The sequence below is a fragment of the Chelmon rostratus genome, chromosome 4 (genome assembly GCF_017976325.1).
Source record: "Chelmon rostratus isolate fCheRos1 chromosome 4, fCheRos1.pri, whole genome shotgun sequence".
NCBI classification, from domain to species: domain Eukaryota; kingdom Metazoa; phylum Chordata; class Actinopteri; order Chaetodontiformes; family Chaetodontidae; genus Chelmon; species Chelmon rostratus.
Window position 1 is genome coordinate 27,522,573 of NC_055661.1, and position 19,992 is coordinate 27,542,564.

Here is a 19,992-nt window from a genome sequence, read left to right on the forward strand (position 1 = left end):
TTACCTAAGCCTTTCTTGCTCCTGTTTAATCTGTTTGTAGCAAATCCAGCTAATAATACGTGAGGGTATTAAGTGTGGCCCTCTATAGAGGTAATAATTACAGCAGCTTGAGTCTTCAATGAAAGGCAAAGAATGAACAAAACTAGGTCAGCGTGGAAACTCGGCTAAAACATAACTTGCGTTTCAGGTCTCGGCCTTTCGGGTGTTTGGTGCAATTTTGCTGACAGAGGAAAGTAAATGAGAGGCGCTCGCAACACAACTCAGCATGAATGTACCCTTAAGCAAGGCACATAGTGAAGGGTTGTATTCCAGCCTCATGAAGCAGCTCCCAGTCGTTATATGTTTTACCTGTCAGCACACGACGAGCTGCGGTGTGTGCGCACAGTGTGTGTTTTTATGTTCATCATATATCATCTGAAGTTGTGAGGAAATTCCTGGTGGGTAATTAAAATGGATTTAGAAGCAGAAAAGTCCCACTTCAGGTCCATTTAATAGCTGTCCTGGAGCTTTTAATCATATCACATGATCTTCATCGGCACACAGTTTTCATGGAAGTCAGACATTTGCATTTCCTTTGAGTTCAAGCCAAAGACTTTGACTCCAGTTTAAACATTGCACTCCATTTACTTGCATGGAAAAAAAGACATAAAGCTCAAAGAAGACAAAAAAAAGTCAAAAAACCCCCCATAATTTAAGTAGTGCAAACATAAAAAAAACACTATATACAGAGAATGATGAGGCAAAGCTGAGTTTCTAATGAAGTAAAGAAGTCTAATAGCCTCTTAGAATCACATGACCCAGTTCTGCTCATATTGACCTGACCAGGATTGGGTTGCACCAGCTTCTTGTTACACCATCACAAAGTTTGTGTGCAAATGAACTTAACCGTTAACTAAGTTCTGAGTAACTACATAGTTTCAAAGTAGTGATTTGCACCATTAAAACTGAAGAAAGAGAAAAGAGAACTTGGACCTCGATTCAGATAAGAGAAAAGAAATGCAAGAAATAAAAGCATGACTGTTTTATTTATACATTTAGAAATTTTTTTTTTTTTTCAGAATTAACAATATTCACGTGGTTTACAATGTGTGACAAACATCCGCTTATGCTAACCTAGCTAACGTTGGGTCATTTAGGCTAACGCTGATAAAATCTTTTGCCTTTTAAGGTCTTTTATTTTTGCGGAATATAAATAAAAATTTTCCAAGTTTACATCATTAAAGCTTTCATGAAGCGTCAAATATGTCGACCACATTTCAAATCTCTCAGTCTTCGATCTCAACCGCTGATATATTAGCGAGCTAATGTTGCTTTTGTCGGTGAGCCCAGCTAGCAGCAGGTCTACCTGGCAGTTAGCGGGTGTAAATATTTAGTCTCTACGTGAGAATGAGTTTGTGCAGCACCATCCGTTTTAATTCAAACATCTATTTTATAACTGAGTTTGAACTTAAAAGCAGGTGGTGCGACTGGCTCCAGGTGCTCCGTGGCCACATTTTTAACTGGATACGTGCAGTAGGATGGTGGGACATCATCACCTCCGTGGACGTAGCTGCTGGTGTTTGGCCTAAACCGGATCTGTATGTTGAATATTTCCCGAACCGCACTCAGAGCAGCAGCACTGCAGCTTGCTGCCTCCCACATCCGACTATATTCACGCTCAATGACAACAAGAACCTCCCTCCTTTCATGCCCAGTCCTCCGCCTGTGCAGCGTGTTCCTACCATCCATTGTCACCGCATTAACCGTAGGCTAGCATAAAAGTAATTGGAAACTGATGCAAGCCAAAGCTTCAATTAATGCACCACCAAAGTCCCCGTTCTGTGTAATCGGCAATAATGGTTTCATGTTTGGAAGGGCGTTTGGTCACTCGCATTCAGCGCTCACCTCCTGACAGAGACTGTTAAACCCTGCTCAAAATCCCCACTCCACAGTAATCTTCATTTCAGTCATTTTCCTTCTTTTTCCATCTCTGATGACAGCTCCAGTGTCTTCGCATTGCTTGCAGTCAGATCGTGCGCCCGAGTGAACAGGAGGTGTAATTGACTACTGACAACTCGGCGACAGGATTCTTAATTATTACTCTAGGGTACGGTGGCTGGCTGGCCTGGGTTCAGCTCTCTTACTGCGTATGCTAACAGAGTCATTTTCCTCTCCTCTGTGAATATTGAAATGCAGTTTTGTTCGCTGCATTTCCGCGTCAGACCCCGAGACTTTTGAATTTAAGGGATGATTGCAAATGAAATGCATGTGCTGTTAGTTTAATGCTGCACAGATTTTACACAAGTGCACTGCGGGCTACAGAAGTGGGTCTCTGGCACTACAACCGTGTCAATTACTGACCCTATCAGAGCTGCAACAAGCTGGTGCATTAACTAGATATTACAGTCGCCTTTATGAGAACTCTGAATCTGATGCACATGTTTGATTTGTGACTATTACTTAAAAGTATGGGATTTTTAGGCTCCAAACATGAGGCTACATGGCACCTTTTGTTTCCTTTGCCTTTGTGTGTCAATACTTCATCTGCCCTTACAGTGATAAGACGTCGCACTGACGCTTCTTCTGCTACTAGTGCTGCACAAGAGCATAATTCCTCTGGTCCTTGCCTGTTTGTGCCTGCGCCGGGCCTGCTCAGTGTGATAGAGCCGAGTAAAGCGGGTGAGCATCGCTTTGTGCTGCAGTCTGTATCTTTTGTGCGGGTGGATATGGAAGAGGGCGTGAAACAATTGGACAAAATGGCCCTAATGTGCTTAAAGAATCTTCTGTCTTTAATCAAAGCTCACACACATGCACCACAAAGGCAGACAGAGCAAACCCGATTCTCCGCTGCTTCTTCCGAGTGACTGTTCCTCTCCTGGCTTCAGTGCTTCTCGTCTTTGTGCTGGAAATCAGGATCAGGTTGGCTTTGTGGGTTTTTTTTCTCAACTGTCATCCTCGTAGATTCATTGCCTCATCTCTTAAGGAAGGGACAACGGGGATTTGGCTTTAAGAGCAGACAGCAAAGTGTAACTTTGTATGTGTGTTGTCGTGATTATATCCCATTGTTTGATGCCTGTATCCACTCAGAAGTCATAATTTGCATGTCCCAAAAAGTAGCTGCAATGAAAAGTAAATGCAGTCATAATTAAAGCTAAATTGGCCATTAGCTAAATGATGAATGTGCAGTCATACCTTAGCAATAAGAACTCTATAATAGTAGCTCTGTCAAGCTTAGCATTTCTCCACATGTCAAAGTCGTGTGCTTACGGCTGAAGTAACAATGGTACTCAGCACTTAAAGGGTTTAAAAGGTAGCATCTTTATTTTAGCTTCTCAAAAAAACAAAAACACAAGGAGAAAAGTTTCAGGATATGATTAAATACATAACTGAAAGCATGTTAGCTTTTCCAGCTAACAATAGCCTTGTTAAGGCCAAGGCCAAGGAGCATAGGCGCAAGAAGCACGTGCTAGGAGCGACTAGCACGTCCACTCTGTAGCTGCTATTTGGTCCTGGATGCTAGCAGAGTTTAGGCTAATGTTAGCAGCTCTTATTGGATTTGGAGAAGTTTACACTCCAGCAACCTTAGCCAACATTACACGAGATAGTCATGTTTGCTAATCAGAGCCTTTTCTTTCATAATGTTAAAAGTGAACATGTGAACGGTAACTTACCGTATCAAACTTACAGGATTAGCTGCAGTATCTCAACACTGCAGTTTAAGAACGATGCTGCTTTAAACTGGTGAGGATGCTGACTTCTTCCCTGGGACATGCAACTTTAGCCTCAGACTTTTAGCATGTTATCATGTCTGTAGCCATCATGTGCACAGCTCAGACTCCTGCTGCAGATTTCTTGTCTCTAGGCTTTCGTGGAGCATTGAGCAGTGACGTTGCGCATGTTGTGAATAGCTGATCAAGCCTCGGCTCACCCTCCACTTCCGAGAGTGTAGGAGAACCTATGTGAAAGGCCGTCTCTAGAGCCAGTGTTTGGTTTGTCCACTCTGGGCCATTGTAGAAACATGGCGAACTCTGTGGAAGAAGACCTGCTCCCTCTGTAGATATGAGCTCATTGTTAACAAGAACACAACGACTCTTATTTTCAGGTGATTCTATACTAAATGTAATTAGGAACATTCAGGAAAATTAAAAATGTCAGTTGAACAAAGCATTTTTAATCAACTCCTGGAGCTAGCATAATTAGCTAGCTAGCTGTAAGTGATCAAACAGCAACGATTCGGACCAGTGTCTGAAAGCGAGGACCCAGTGTTTAAAAACTGCTAAAAACATTTGTACGCTAATAGCACTGAGTATGCTAAAACAGTGTGCGAGATTATTTAGTGTGTCCGAATCCGTGGAATGAACTAAATAGTGTGTGAGCTGCACACTATCGCCGGTGAATATTTCAGCTCGCAATACACTACATTTGCGGAAATATCCCACAATGCAACGCAGCATAAATGACAACAACGATAGCGGACGGCAACTGAGCGTTAAATTTCACACAAGCTAGACATTTACACGGGCAACACTGGCAACAAAGATGCCTGTGAGATCCACAACAAGATAATTTCTTCGTTTATATCTTGTGATGACGTACATATCAAGATGTATTAAATGATTAGCATTATTATTACGATTACGGAAAGTGGCCTGCGCATCACTTGCGGCTGACCAGTCCATTTGAAACTATATTTATTTACACAACAGCATGCTGAACGATAGTACACATGTGGAGTATGGAGTGCACAGCTTGGAATTTGGGACGGGCCCTTGGCTGAGAACAGAAAGCTTAGAAAGGCAGGCTTAGCAACGGTAACTAAGGGGGTCTTAAGGCACTCAGCGATTGGTCAGTCATGACTTTTAAGTGCATTCAGGCTTTGTTTACGATCATAGCGCAGTTCACGCGGTCGCAGTGATTATCGGACGACCCATCGACACCACGTCTCTTTATTCCAGGTGCCGCCTGTCCGGCACAGTTAAGAGATCAAGAGAGCGATCAGAGATGGCGGCTCATCTCATCTGTAATTTGATGATGAAATAGATGCCAATGAAAGAGGAAAAAGGGAGCATACCTGGGAGCGTGAAAAGCATGATGGCTGCCTCATGACCGCTCCTCTTGCCCTTAGTGTAACATTCAGGGGAAGAGTGTCCCTTTGTTATCGCCCCCCTCTCCCTGGCAATTATCACAAACTCCACTTCCCCTGCCCTCCGGAGCCCCGAGAACTGAGCGGCCGGAGTGGGAGAATAGCTACATTTATAATTTTTTTCTTCTCTTTCCATAGATTAATTTTCTAGGAAGCCCTGTCACTGCTGTACAGGAAAGCGGAGAGAGAGGAATAGAGTGTAAAAAGGGGGGAGACGGGGGGTGGGGGGGGTGGGGTGGGGTGGAGAGATTGGGGCTACAGTGCAAGAGCCTTCTCGCTTTTTCGTTTCTTTTTTTTTTTTTCCTTGACAGATCATTTTCCATGCAGGGGTATCAGGGGGTCTGGCCGATAATTGGCATGCAGATTGCAGCTGATGGCGTCCCGCAACAGAAGAAAAGAACTGGCTAGTTAGAATAATGAGCCAGCCTGCCTGATGGATGGGCGAGGGAGGAGGTCATACAAAATGTTTCAGACACAATTCCTAACCCCCCCACCCCCACCCTCCCCCGCTTCTCCTCCCAACCGCACCGCTACCTGCACCTCCCATTTTTATTTTTCTATTTTTCACAAAGCCCTGATATTTCATTTTTTCCTCCTCTCTCTTCCATTCTAGGGCAATGAAAGCGTCCCATCTTCCTCTTTCTTCCCCTCTCCTTTCACTCTTTCCTTCCTCCCTCCCTCCCCAGCTCTGAACACTTCCTTTGCACTGTGCAGAATTGTTTGCTAGCGCACGGTGACAGTACAGTTTTGGGTGCGCGGAGCCTCTAAAATGTCACAACTCATTAGGAGCCTGACACCCTTAAGAGACTCCAGTGTTTTAATTACAGTAAAGGAGTTAATTACTGGCCTCTCAATGGATTTCTGTTTCTCACCCTCCGCTAGCTAGCAGAGTCCAACTTTCCAATACAGGAAGCAGGCCGAAATATGAGCTCACCAATGTCAGGAATGTACTTTTTTGTTGAAAACTTTTAATAGGATTTGCAGGTGGGATGGGTGCATTGTTTTGTTCTTATTGATGAATACATGTTAAAGTCAACCTTCCTGCACTGGAATCAGTCCGTCATCAAAGGACACAGCGATAATGGCCACTTAAACTCTGTAAAATCACAGTAAAGTAAAAATGATCTCTCATGTGAAGATAAAAACCGCTGATTCAGATCTGAGGTCGACTTTAACGCAGCTGCTTTCTTGGGATGAGTCACTGTTGGTATTAGATGCTAGGCCTTCCCTTTAGAAAGCCTGTTTTACCTCTTCACCACCCTCTGGGCTGCATTTTATTGTGAATTCCTCTAATCCTTGCAGCTTTACAGATAATTAACCCAGACTGTCATTTTACCCTGCACGTCACCGCGCTTTTGATCTACCTTCCAGGTCAGGTAGCTCGGTAAACAGAGGAATTATAATAGCCTGTAAGTGTTATTAAGTACCTCGTTGTGCATGAGAGGATCAAGCACTTTTGCTTGTTTTGTCTGTTTTACTGGCACATTTTGCTGGCTGATCTTTACCTCTGCCTCGTTGCACCACCCAAGAGTGCACCGTGGTGTTTTGGGAAAGTATAAAGTCAGAGTACAAATATGGACAAACTACAGGTGTGATAAGCTGCACACTGATGTATTTATACAATACATATATGTATATATATATGTATGTATAAGTATAAGTCTTACATGTCGTGCACCTTCACCTTGAGCTTTATAATCAGTGATGGAAAGTAATCAAGTACTTTTATGCTACTTTTTTATACTTTTACTTGACTACATTTTAGATCTTACAGGAGGGTTTCTGACAAAAACTGCAGTAAGTGTTTGATGTATGATGATCTGTTAATTGCTACGACTTATTGGCTACATAACGACTACTTAAATACTAACTGTAAGAGCTGATGTCAGACCAGGAATCGGAAAAATTGTGCATTTTTGTGATTTTCGCTGAGATCTTTAAGTTGTTCTGCTCATCAGCGCTCAAAAATCAAATGTTTTGGTTTGAGTATACTTTATTTGTCACTTTTGCAGTGTGAACGTACACAAAACCTGCTTGAAACTGATATATAATATAGAATTGGGCCACAGCTACCGATTGGTCACAATGATTTTTAATTGCTTCTCAGGCTGGAAAATTGTGGCAGTTTTTGGGGGAGAGGTGAGCACGTTAGGTTATCATCTTAGAAATACATTTCAAAAAACAGGAGCGTCGTAAAAATGGTCCCACGGCTGCTTCCGCTCTCTCATCGACGTCACTGACGCACTGAATGCCGGCAGCTCCGCGACTGTGCATGAAAGCAAACTTGAGGAGAAAAGTTGGATGCGAGAGAAAGCGTGAAAGAGAATCTCGTCAATGTTTGATCAAGTTCTGTGGCTGCTGCAGCTCTCCCAGCAGCTCTGCGAGCTTAATCTCACTTGCACCCTCATCAACACAACACAGAAGGGAACAAATTTACTGTTTCATCCTCATTCTTCCAGGCACGCTAAGGAGCTGTATACAGTACACACCAGATCAAAGCCTTAATTGAAAAATAATTATAGGTACTTAATCATAGAAAGCACTGGGCTAATTGAAGTGAAAACAAGGAGGCAAACGCAGACCCTCAGAATCGTGGCAGAAAGAGGATATTGTAAAAGCTTCTTCTTCAATCCCCATTGTCTTCCAGATTAAATAGGAGAGGGCTATTAGCAGAGTTAATTGGCTCTCTAATTTAGATCTCGCCCCACTGAAAGCATAACGGATGCGAGCCTGTCGACCAATGATGTGTGCACTCTGTCACACTGTCCTGCTGGACTGTGATTGGTTAATTGCTCAGGGATTTTTGAAGTTTTCTCTCATTCTTCAAACGTAACAGATTTGTGTGTTGCGGGGGTGCGTTCGTCTCCCTGGCTGCCCAGGTGGTGCTCATTGTTTGGTGGTTTGAAGTGGGTGAGAGTGGGAACTCATTTAGCACAGCTAGATGACTCGCTCTGCTCTCTGGCTCACATTAAACCTGCTTTTTAAACCGAATGCGGTAAAAGTTTTAATTCATCCTGATTCCTGTCTTGTGCGCCCTTATGGACAGACAGAAATATGTACTCAAAGCCTGATTGTCCTCCTCCTGACCTGCTCGTATTTTGCAGAGTTTCTGATGCCCTCAGAGAAATAGCACATTCACTGCAGGCCTTGTTTCGTGACAGGCCCTCTTATCACACTCCCAGCAAGCTGACTCCCTGCTGCGGCAGCCGCCCGCGTTCTCTGCACTCACTCTGCCCTCTAGTGTCCGCCGGCCAGCAGTGCACTGATTACTGAATAAAAATCCATTTACAGTAGACACCCAAAAGGTGGAAGAAAGTAAATGGGCCATTTTTCTGCCATTTTCCATCACAGCCTTTCATCATTTCAGCACATCTCTTTCTAGTGTTTTCTTATTGTACCCTGAGTGGTAATGGAGCTCTTGACTGGAGTTCAAAATAGAAGTTGGTGTGGAAATTTTCTTTCAAGGTCTGTCACCCAAACTTTTTTTTCTAACAGTGACAGAGAAAATGACAGCAGATTATGCTTCATGCCAGATATATGGCACATTTGGGACTGCATCAGGGACGACTCACTCTCAAGTTTAATCCTTATAATAATAGTTTCCCCTTTTGTTTCTGCAGCATTTAAGGCTGGTTGGTTTCTTCAATGGTTGGTTGGTTGGCCTGTCCCTTTGGACCAAACCAATATATCTCAACAACTACGGGATGGATTGGCATTAAATTTTGTACAGACAGTCGTGTTCCCCGCACGCTGAATGCTAATGACTTTGCTCTTTTTGGTCAGACCCATCTCTGTTCCCCATCATCATGAAGCATTTAGCAGCTAAAAAAGGCAGATGTTTCTGGGGCACTCCTGACAGACTGCTACAACCTGTAAGGTAACAGTGACATGACTCAGAGACACCTGAGGGCGTCACTAAATCTCTACAGTAGTTGCTTTGCAAGCCTGTCAACTATGCAAGTACGCAATCAGTGAAAAAGCACCAACGTGGTGAAGCTCACAGCAAAGGCAAAGATGCAGGACTGCATATAAAACCTTACAGCTAACACAAAGACACAAAACGTTCCTCAAAGGTTTCTGTTTGGTAACTTTCCACATCGTTCTAAGAATGTAGCCTCATGTTAGTTCTATGTCAAAAACCTCTCCTATTAACATCTATAGGATGTTATGGGGAAACGTTCAACTAACCTTATTTTGCTAGCTAGGTGGCTGTTTGGCGTAAATACTCAAACCATCCATCAGTCAGTTCCTCTCAAATGATACGAGGTGAAACACCTTTAGAACAACATTGTCACAACAGCCAATGTGGTCTAGAGAATAACGTTCTAGCTCGTTGGTCAGCAGTCATGCTAGCACTGCCGCCCCCATCTGTCATGTGACCCTCATCTTGCAGGTCATACCAGTCTGTCAGACCGTCAAATACCCGCCGGAGTCGCCAGAGACCAAAACAGAGCAAACAGGAGAGAGGATATCGGTCTCGACATGACTCTGCTTCTCGGACTGTTTGCTCACACGTTTCCACATGATGATAAAATGTCAGTGTTGTGTTTGCAGTTGGTTTGCACATCAAGTGGCCAAAAAAAATCAATTAATGTAGGTTTAAGGTTGTCAAAGTCATCGTCTTTCCCGCTGTCTGATCGTATCATATTCAGCTTGTTCCAACTATTCTGGGATATTTACACTGATTCAAATATTCAGCTCCATGTTTTTTATGGAAAGGAAATGATTAAGATGTCTTGCTCTTCATTTTATATATCTTATACATTTCCCCCAAAATTCAGCCAATACTTTTGAAAACTTTTAGATCTCCAAAATAAAGTTCTGTGGGTTCGAACATGTTTTGGCTGCAGAGTTGAGTTTCTGTTGACGGGCCCGCTGGTAGGCGGCTAGTCACTGAGGGTTATAACACCACTCAGCACTGATTTGCTGCTACTTGAGAAAACGTCCTCATTCACAGAAAAGCAAACATCTTTACAATGAATGCACCTTACGATCGTCGCCACTCGGCAAATAAATGCGTGTGAAGTAGCTTCTCTTTTCATGAGTATTTGTAGGAGCAGCTCATGATGGGTAAACAGTGGCTCCTACAGATGCTGGAAAAAGTTGTTTGCTTAAGGTTCAGCCTGCCGCGAGACAAATGGCTTCGCACAGCAGACGGCAGAAATCATTAGCGCGGCGTGCAGCATGCTAATGTTGCTTCTACAGACAGTGGTCAAATCAGGCCGAGTGTGTGTGTGTGTGTGTGTGTGTGTGTGAGAGAGAGAGAGAGAGAGGAGTGTATGCTTCACTGGGTGGGTCATTTGAACTACTTTCACAATACTTTCATCAGTGATTTCCAGTGCAAAGAGTGACCTGCGAGGCCTTTAAACGTCTTAATTTAAGCCTCATTCACCACTTCTCGTTAGCTCCTGTGGATTTTCCTCATAGCAGTTGGTTAATTATTTATGCAGCTCTCGCAGAGGGGGTCACTGCTGAGATTCTGGTACCATTTTGTGAAATTAATAGTTATTTTTAAGGTGTGTGTTAACATATATACAGCATTTATGCACAAGCACACACACACACACATATATCATTATCATATAATTCTCAAATTACTCAATAATATTTTTTTTTAATTTAGACGTTTTTAAATCCGAAAGAGAAAGTTCAAATGTGAATAATTTGTGTCTGCCAATGCTTCTTTTACCACCAGCAGGCAGATTAGCTTCATTCAGACAGTATGAAACAATCAACTCATGTTTAAAGAGCAGTAATAATAATAAAAATTAACTTTATTCACGTAGCACTGTTCTTAACAGTGTGCTTTACAAAAAATACAACCAGATAAATGAACAGGGTTAAACAAGCTGCGACACAGAGCATCCTGACATGATTCTGTGTCTTTACTTCCTACGTAAATACTCGTCAGGACAGTCTGGGTGTCGCTCTGAGCAGGACTCCAGCCCAGTTTCGATCCAGTCCCGGTGTCTCACATGTTCCCGTCGACATATCAGCCGCAGGCAAATTGGTTTCAGTTCACTACAATCATATCAGTATTTACTTTTGCTTGACTGGCTGCTGGTGCCACAACGACACAGAGCACCCACCCCGACAACGGTGTCATCCAGTATCGCTTCACGCTGCCTGGAGATGTTGAGCTTCAGAAACAAACAATATTATAGTCACAAATGTGGACGCAATAACACAAAAACAACGTCAGAGTTCTTCGCAAGAAGCTTTGTGATTGGCTCGATTCATCCATCAAGACGCTGAATACAAAGATATCAATGGCATGAACAAACCAGCTGAGCTAACAATAACAGGCATTTTTGTGGTTTAAAGCTCATATTAATATCTTATTCAGGGACTTTCTATACATCTTATCCCAGATAAAACATGCTCAGAGGGTTATTTTGGAATTTTTGCAAAGTAGACAAACAGAAAAATCAACTTCAAATGTGAGAAAATAATAATAATAAAGTCTCAGTAACCTGGCTGGTGTCGCCACGTCGCAGCCCTCCTCATCACATTCAGGTTTCCCATCATGGCTCAACCAAGATGCTGTAAACAGGATACAGTACGCTTGATGTATATGTTTTTGTCAGCCATTAAAAGATAAGACTGCATGTCTAATGTCAAGAAACATGAAGGACAGCTAAAATCATTTAGATATGCAGGCAAGAACAGCTTCTAATAAAACCCCTGAAAATCTTTTGTATTTCTCTAAAACATCAACGTAATGACTAAATAAGCAACAATCAAAGAAAAAGTTAACAAAGAAATGTGTTTATTAAAGGTATAGTTCAACTTTTTGGAAATTATTCTCATTCACTCGCTGGCTGTGAGTTTGATAACCAGATTGATACCATGCTCGCGTTCGTACAGTAAATATAGGGCCACAGCCAGCAGCTGGTTAGCTTAGCTTAGCACAAAGACTGGAAATGGGGAAACAGCAAGCAACTTTAAAGCTCACACACACACATATATACACATAAATACACACACACATACTTTCAGACAAAAACTGAAGCATAAAAACAACAATTCACCAACTATTAGCAGGTAGTTCAGCACAAAACTCGCTGTTTTTTCTACTGATTTTTGTGCAGATTAAGAACATGAGATACAACATGGTTAATTAAAAAGCTTTATAAATGCTGTTTGGAGGATTTTGTTGCCTTCATACAGAACCAGACTAGCTGTCCTCCACTTTTTTTCCATTCTTAATGCTAAGCTAAACTAAGTGGCTGCTTGGTTTAGCCTTATATTCAACAGGCAGATATGTGAGTGGAAACTTTAGTCTCTGCCTGAAAACAAGCACATTTCCCAAAATGTTCAGAGTTGAACACTTTAAAGAAAACTGCTTCATCAGGTTTGACATTTCCATAAACTGGTTTTGAGCAGATAAACTGGGCTACACAGAGCGGGGTTTCATCAGGAGTTGGCAGTATAAGCTGCGTTTTGTATGGCTGTAATAAACAGAGTAGAAGAAGAAGAAAAAACGGAAACAACATGAGCCATTGTAAACACCTGAGAGAAAAATGGAGAAAAAGAGGTCTGCAGGAATTTGTTTGGTTTGGCTGAGTTGTAGTTGTTCTTCCAGTCAGTTAGTATTGATCATGTTTTCATCTACCTGTTGTTGGTACTGTCAGCCATGTTTTCATGCATTATGGGAATATTCGGGAAGTCGATCATTGTGGAAACAGCTTCTTCTTTTTCTTCTTCTTCTTTGGGTTTTGCAGCGGAAACAGCTGATCAGTCATGTGAGTTCTGTTCGCTATGGCAGAACTTATTCAGCAAATGTGTTTCCATCTCCTTTTCAGCACATTAACACTTTTTAAAAACAGGCAAAAACCACCTCAAGCCAGCATTAAAATCTTTTTGCAAAATTGAGGGAGTTTTTAAAAATGTTGCCATCTCCATTAAAGGATAACTTTTGTTTTTTACAGCCTGGACCTTATTTGTAGCATTAAATACGACATATATCCATATAATGCGAGTACTCGGGGCATCCATGCGCAGCCTCTATATAACGCATAATAATAACGCGTATTTAATGCTAGAAATAAGGTCCAGGTTGTAAAAAACGAAAGTTACCCTTTAAGCTTTTTGAATGTGATATTTCAAAATGTACATAAAACCACCTTGATGGAAACACGGTTTGACGAGGCAACATGAACGACCACACCAACATGTCATCATACCTAAACGACTGGATTGGTTGATTGCCAGTGACTTCCAAAACAACATGTATGACCTTTGGAGTAGCAGCGACAGGCGACCTTCATCCTCACCTGGTTCATGTTGGGAAACGATCACAGTTTGCTTTTATTTAGGCAACAAACAGCAATCTCCTGGATGAAAGTCCTGTTTGTTTGATGCATCCATCCACCCCACCTCCTCCATATGAAGCCTTTCTTGCTCTTTATACTACGTCACCGGACTTCCCTAGAGGTCTCCACCTAACAATGCATGTAAATATGGGTTGTAATAACCTACCAATCATTCAATCAGTCATTCAGACTTTATTTGTGTGGCATTTTTCATACGTAGCAACGTAACACAAAGTGCTTTAGATAATAAAAACACACACACAAAAAAAAGAACTCTCAACACACACATTCGTCGTAGCAGGAGAGCGAAACTCAGTTGATCTGATTGGTTGAATTTTTCCAAACAGTTTCCAAACGGACGACTTCCGGGAACACAGACAATAAAAGAAATATGCAAATATTTTCATGTGAAATAACCAAAACTGTTGTAACTTTGGAAGGAAATTGTGCAATCATGTGTCGCTCGGAGTAAAGAGCCGATTGAGGAAGCAGATTAAGACGGTTGGCTCCAACTCAAAACAGCTTCAACCCGTCAAAGTCTGAATTTAAAGTGGATTTTTACAGCTGATTGACAGTTAGCAGGTTTAACTCTGTCCGGATTCAGTCAGGCTGAATCTGAGGCTTCAATGAGAGTCAGCAGGTAAAACCACATCATGTCAGTAAGCACCATTAACCAGATTCTCTTCAGACCAGCACGCTCCACCCAGCCTCGTCAGTGCTGGGCTGTGTGCAAACAGGCTGAAGTCCTTCTTGACTTCACACCTGCTGATATCGTGTTCAAACACACAGCCGCAGAGCCGAGGCGAGGCGGTCAGCTCTTCCACCGCGGCGCTTTAGACGAGACGACGATGGCGGCGACTCTCTGTCAGGTGGTGGGCTTCCTGCTCAGCTTGCTAGGGGTGGCGGGAATCATCGCCGCCACGGGGATGGACCAGTGGGCGACGGAGGACCTGTTTGACAACCCCGTGACGGCCGTGTACTCGTACTCGGGCCTGTGGAGGTCGTGTGTCCGGCAGAGCTCCGGCTTCACGGAGTGTCGGCCGTACTTCACCATCCTCGGGCTGCCAGGTATTTTTACCTTTACGTTGTCTACCGTCATTAAGGAAGCGTGAAAAAATGTGTTTATCATAATTAACAATCAAAAAAATTGTTGTCGTTCATGTTTAAAAAGCAACACGGATGAAAACACTCAATAATTTGTTGGTTGAATGCAGAAAATCCCAAAATGAGACATAAACAGGTGTAATAATGTCACATTTCTCTGTTCTATGATGCATTAAACTGGAACATTTGTTCACTGCGCTGCCTGAAGTGAGCAGCTACATCACCGAGCTGTCGCTGGTCGCGTTCTGAGAGGGTTAACGTGCAGAACAGCCTCAGCTGTTTGGCTGATGGGACGTTAACGATGAAGGTCAAAGCTCCTCCTTTGTTGCTAAGAGGAGGAAATTCTCGTCGCCACCGAAACTTCCTGAAACTGGGACAAAGGCTCCTGAGAAGTTTGGGTAAACATGCGATAAGAGCTGTTGACGGAATGATAAGCGGGGGGCGCACGCACACGCTGCCATTTCGCGCCTCCAGGACGCCGGTTCGCTAACGTTCGTTTGAGCGGGACGTCTGAAATGGCTGCCTTGATGTTTCAGTTAATAGGATTCATGTTGTCCGCGCTGGGCCAGTTCTTGATATCGGCCGCGACGGCGATGGACATGTGGAGCTTACAGGACCGATCTTTCACAGTCGTAACGAACGTGTACACGTATTCTGGGCTGTGGAAGTCGTGCGTGGGGACGGCGTACGGCGCCACGCAGTGCAGGCCTTATTTTACCATACTGGGACTGCCAGGTAAGAGAATTACTCCCAGAGAGAAAGACACACTTATCGAACATTTCTCCACGTGCTGGATTAAGGGGACGTTTTCCAAAAGACCCTGGAAGGTACTTTAGAATATTTGGGAGGTTTTAGGGCAGATTTTCTCCGTTTCCCGCCTGCATGAAAATGCAGTCGACTGCAGAAAAGATGGTGTCTCTCCGGAATCAAATGGAAATTTGATGAGACATCCAAAGCTTAGCTGAGCAAGCACAAGCTTTACCGGAGCGTCACACAATGTAAAGTACATTTCCACACTCTGTGCTTAACGGCTGAGTGCAGTGTAGAGCATATTGTATACGAGGTGTTAAAGGATTAAGGCGAGAATAGAACAGGGAGAACAGGCCGTTTAGGTCAACGTGTTTTATGACACGGCGCCTTATTTTATTCGTGTCGATGTCGCCGCTGCTGGAATAAAACATGCTGCAGTTTTGTTTTTCCCACTTTGCTTTTTTTTCACTTTAATTGCAAACAGGAGGCGTCAGTGTTGAGCTTGTTAAAGAATATTCCTGGCATGTGATGTGATCCTGAACAATTTCAGCAGCGGTTCCTCTCGGTGCGACCTCTCTGGAGGCCTTTTAGCGCTTCAGCCTTGTTGTTCTTGCGTCTGTCTGTCTGAACTGATGTATGTGGGGTACACCTGTGGATTTGTACATGTGTGTCTGAACATGTGTGAAGCTCCTCAGGCTGATTTTGTGTGAGATGGAGCTGAAAACAGGCAAAGATTATTAAAAAAAAACTCAGTAACGACTTGTGAAATGTGAGAAAACCAAGTGAAACATGTTTGAAGTGAGCGTTTCTAAAAGTCAGACATGTTCTTCAGTATTTCAGAAACAACTGGCCGGCTGTCAGTGTGAGTCTTCTGTTGCTTTAAGCTGATGAAAATGTTCATTATTATAAATAATTTCTAGTGTTGTGTCATTTATAGTGCATTCTTGAAGCACTCATATTTGTTCGCTACATAAAAGTAGTACAAACACCTGCATTCAGGTACAGAGTTATCAGGAGGAGTGTGAAAGCATCGTTTTATATGATTTTATATTTTACATGCAGGATTCTCGTTAATGGATTCGAGTTTGAGCAGCAAACTAGAAACAAAATCACTCAAATCAAAGCAGCGGAGTCTAAATATTCATGAAATGTAGCAGAGCTGAAGTAAAAAGTACCTGAAACTTGAGATAAATGTACTTCTGACTTTGACTTTCAGCGCTGCTTCAAGCCGTCCGCGCCTTGATGATCGTCGGTATTGTTCTCGGCGCCATCGCCTGCCTGATCGCCATATTTGCCCTGAAGTGCTTGAAAATGGGGAACATGGAGGACAACATCAAAGCCACCATGACGCTGACGGCCGGCATCATGTTCCTTCTCGCGGGTGCGGTAATGTTCTGTTCACAGCGTCCTGTCGTTTCAGCTTTGCATCGCTTCCATCCTTTGCTCTTCGCGTTTAGGTGTCTGCGGCATCGCCGGCGTGTCCGCCTTCGCTAACTTGATCGTGCAGAGCTTTCGGTTCACCACGTACGCCGACGGTGGGTTTGGTACGTACGGAGGAGGAGTCGGCGGACTCACGGGAGCTCTGACTCCGAGGTAAAAAGTCAAATTAAGATGGTGTTTTGATCTGCTCCAGCTCTTTGCGCCGCCGCCCTGTTTTACCGCCGTCCACTTTCAGGTACACTTTCGGCCCCGCCCTTTTCGTGGGCTGGATCGGTGCAGCTATCCTGGTCGTTGGCGGCGTCATGATGTGTCTGGCCTGCCGTGGAATGACTCCAGACAGAAAGCAGCGGTACGAACCGATCACTAATCAATGACCTTTTACTGAACCAGCCAGCTTCTCTGCTCCCCCACAGTGAAGTAACAGAGATGAGGAAGTCGCTAAATAAAGATGCATATTTTGAATATTTTTTTAAGCTGTGCGTAATAAAACTCTTAGTTCACATTTAAGCACTCATACTCAGCAGAATGTAAATAAAAGCATGTTTTTTTCTCTGCTTGTATAATGTTTGCAAATGCAAAACGATGCACACAAACGTGCTCACATTCGTTAGCATGTTAGCATTCACACGAGAGGCTGAGCTGGTGTGAGTCTGCAGCAGCAGCTTGATGCTTCTTTGTGTTGCGATCCTCTCCAGGTATGATGGGATGGCCTACAAAGCTGCCTCTCAGCACACGGTCTACAGGCCCGACACCAGACCCCGTCCAGCCTACAACGACTCCTACAAGGCCCAGAGTGTGGAGGGACGGCAGTCCAACCAGAGATTTGACTACGTGTAGAATCATTTCACGCTCTCTCGTTGTATTTTCCACGTTTCTGTGATGATCTCTGAGTTTCTTACTTGTTTTTTTTATGGGAAAAGTGATTTTTTTGTTTCTTTGTACTTTAAACTTTAATCTGGCAGAAACTTTCTTCGTCTTTTTTAATAGCATCATATAATCTTAATTATGAAAAGATGTGATTTGTTTTCAGTTATTTTTCTCTTTTTGTGTCAAATAATAAACGTGTGAGTCCGGTCCGGTCTAATTCAGGGAATAAAGATGAGTAGAAGCGTGGAGGCAGCTGCACCGGCTGGTTAGCTCGTTCATATATGAGGAGAGAGAAACAGGTTAAATATGATCCACGTATCTGATCTGACTCGAAACATTGTTCAATAATAAAGGAAAAAACAAAATTACATTCCGCAAAAATTAACCCAGCGTGACTCAAATGACAAAACATGTCACGTCGTTAGCCTAAATGACCAAATAGCATTGGTTATGTTAGCTGTTAGCGATGGATATAAGCCTCTGTCTCCATGTATGTATGTATTCGTTTATATATAAATAAAACAAAGTCGGACCTTCTCGACTGTTTTAATGTCTTTTAGCCTCTAAAACTGTTGTTTTTATCAGTTCCTTTACAGCTTGTGATGCGATACTTTGACAGATCATTTACAGACTTCTGTAGTTTTAATCCGGTTTACTAAACCAAGCAGCAACGTGCTCCTACGAACTCAGGATGGACTTTAACTGAAATAGCACCTGCACCCCAATATATGATATCTGCCTTCACAATAAGAACATGTGATATGTTTTTATAGGTGTGATTAAACTAGATTATTAGAGATTTTAAGTGGAAAAGTTTCATGCATGAGGTGAAACGTTGGAGAAAATGAAACCACATTCACCGCCGTGCAGAAAAATCCTGTCAGGAGGATCCGAACATGAGAACTAAATAACCGTATTGATTGTTGTGTTGTTGTTTATCCTATTAGTGTTATCAATAGAAAATGCAGAGCAGGTCATCAGTTCATCTGTGGTAGTTACCTGTTATCTGCAGCCCCCCCAGCACCATATGATAAATAAAACAATCATCACATTGTTTCAGGGTAATTGAATAAAGTCTCCTCAGAGAGACGCCGCATCTGTGGCGAAGGCCTCGTTCACCGGTCAGACGCCGTGCTCTGGATCCGGACTCGTCTGTGAGACCCAGACAACACGCTCCCCCAGATCTCCTTCGGGATCTGGCTTTATTTCCCAGGAAAGGGGCAGAAAGGGGTTTGGATAATTTGCATGAAATCACATTTCTTGATAACACAATTAACGGAAGTCATAAGTAGGTGGTAACATTTAATCACACTGAGAGTGACTCATTAATTATTTAATTAAACTGTAGCAAAGTAACGGTTCGTTAAGACAACGTGACAAAGCCCCTTTCCTGCTGAGTCTCTGTCAGACGCTGGTCCAGGTTCGAGGAGGCCTGGCCTGTTCATGCTGTTCTTCAGGTATTAACCTACCAATAAAAATACAAGTTCATAATAAACTTGATTTGAAGTCAGTTTCTGGTTTCTGGCTCCTGTCACACAAGCGATGATCCGACCGTCACGTAGCTGTAAAGCTTCTTTTAGCTTGAGAACAAAGTGATGAAGCAGTCAGTCCCTCTTCAATCGTCCCTTTTTTTATTACTTTTTTATAAAAATTCCTCGGAAAGATGATGTGATGCATATTCACTGCAGACATCTGTTAGACTGATCATTACAAAGACAAACTTCAGCTCTGTTACTGTCAGATCTGCAAACCTCACGCTGTCAGTTCCAGTTTACTCATGTATCCTCATCTCTGGAGCTCTGGCGCCACCTACAGGCTGAGACACGCATCACAGCTCTGTCAGTGAAGCGGTGGATGTGGTGCTGGTGGACCTGATGGCCTCCGTCCTCCTTCTTACAGATCCATCACTTTGACTTTGTGTTGATCTTTTTTTCATGTCATTTAAGCCTAAACTTCAGCACCACTCAGCACATTAGCCCCAAATAATCAGACATTATCAGATGTGAGTCAATATGACGACAGCTTTAGTTTAGTTTTACCATAATTTGGTCCAAACTGCTCAGATTTTACCTGCAGTTAAGTCAAAATGAGCAGAAACTCACAATAAATTAGCGATTCTTGTGTTATTTACTGGCTGGTAAGTATGAAAGAACTTCCTCAGTGTCATGTTGGACTGCTGATGGTTTAAGAAAAAGAGAAAAATGTAAGAATAAATGTTATTTCTCGACCTGTATGTGACTGTTTCTGTTGGCTGGTAGGACCATAAAGGATGAAGGGAGACTTCGTATGAAGTCAATGAGCAGGGACGGCTCTTTCCTTTATTTTACATGCAAATTTTCTTTACAAAATATTTGTATTTGTATAACACAAGAAATGCGGCTCAAAAAGCTTCAC

At 42.9% G+C, this 19,992-nt stretch overlaps 1 protein-coding gene across 1 annotated transcript; it reads left to right on the forward strand.

Moving 5' to 3' along the window:
• Nucleotides 1-14,285: 14,285 nt before the first annotated feature.
• Nucleotides 14,286-18,069, forward strand: LOC121605863 (claudin-18-like). Its single transcript, XM_041935972.1, has 5 exons — nucleotides 14,286-14,505; nucleotides 16,508-16,672; nucleotides 16,749-16,884; nucleotides 16,967-17,080; nucleotides 17,427-18,069. Exons 1-5 carry the CDS (start codon nucleotides 14,286-14,288, stop codon nucleotides 17,566-17,568), a joined length of 777 nt encoding a protein of 258 aa, XP_041791906.1. The 3' UTR covers nucleotides 17,569-18,069.
• Nucleotides 18,070-19,992: the final 1,923 nt, after the last annotated feature.

Excerpts from the sequence above, each read along its gene's own strand:
- LOC121605863 (XM_041935972.1), top strand. The coding sequence starts at position 14,286 with ATGGCGGCGACTCTCTGTCAGGTGGTGGGCTTCCTGCTCAGCTTGCTA. Across the intron at positions 16,885-16,966 it reads ACGGGAGCTCTGACTCCGAG|GTACACTTTCGGCCCCGCCC; the intron begins GTAAAAAGTCAA and ends GTCCACTTTCAG. Across the intron at positions 17,081-17,426 it reads ACTCCAGACAGAAAGCAGCG|GTATGATGGGATGGCCTACA; the intron begins GTACGAACCGAT and ends GATCCTCTCCAG.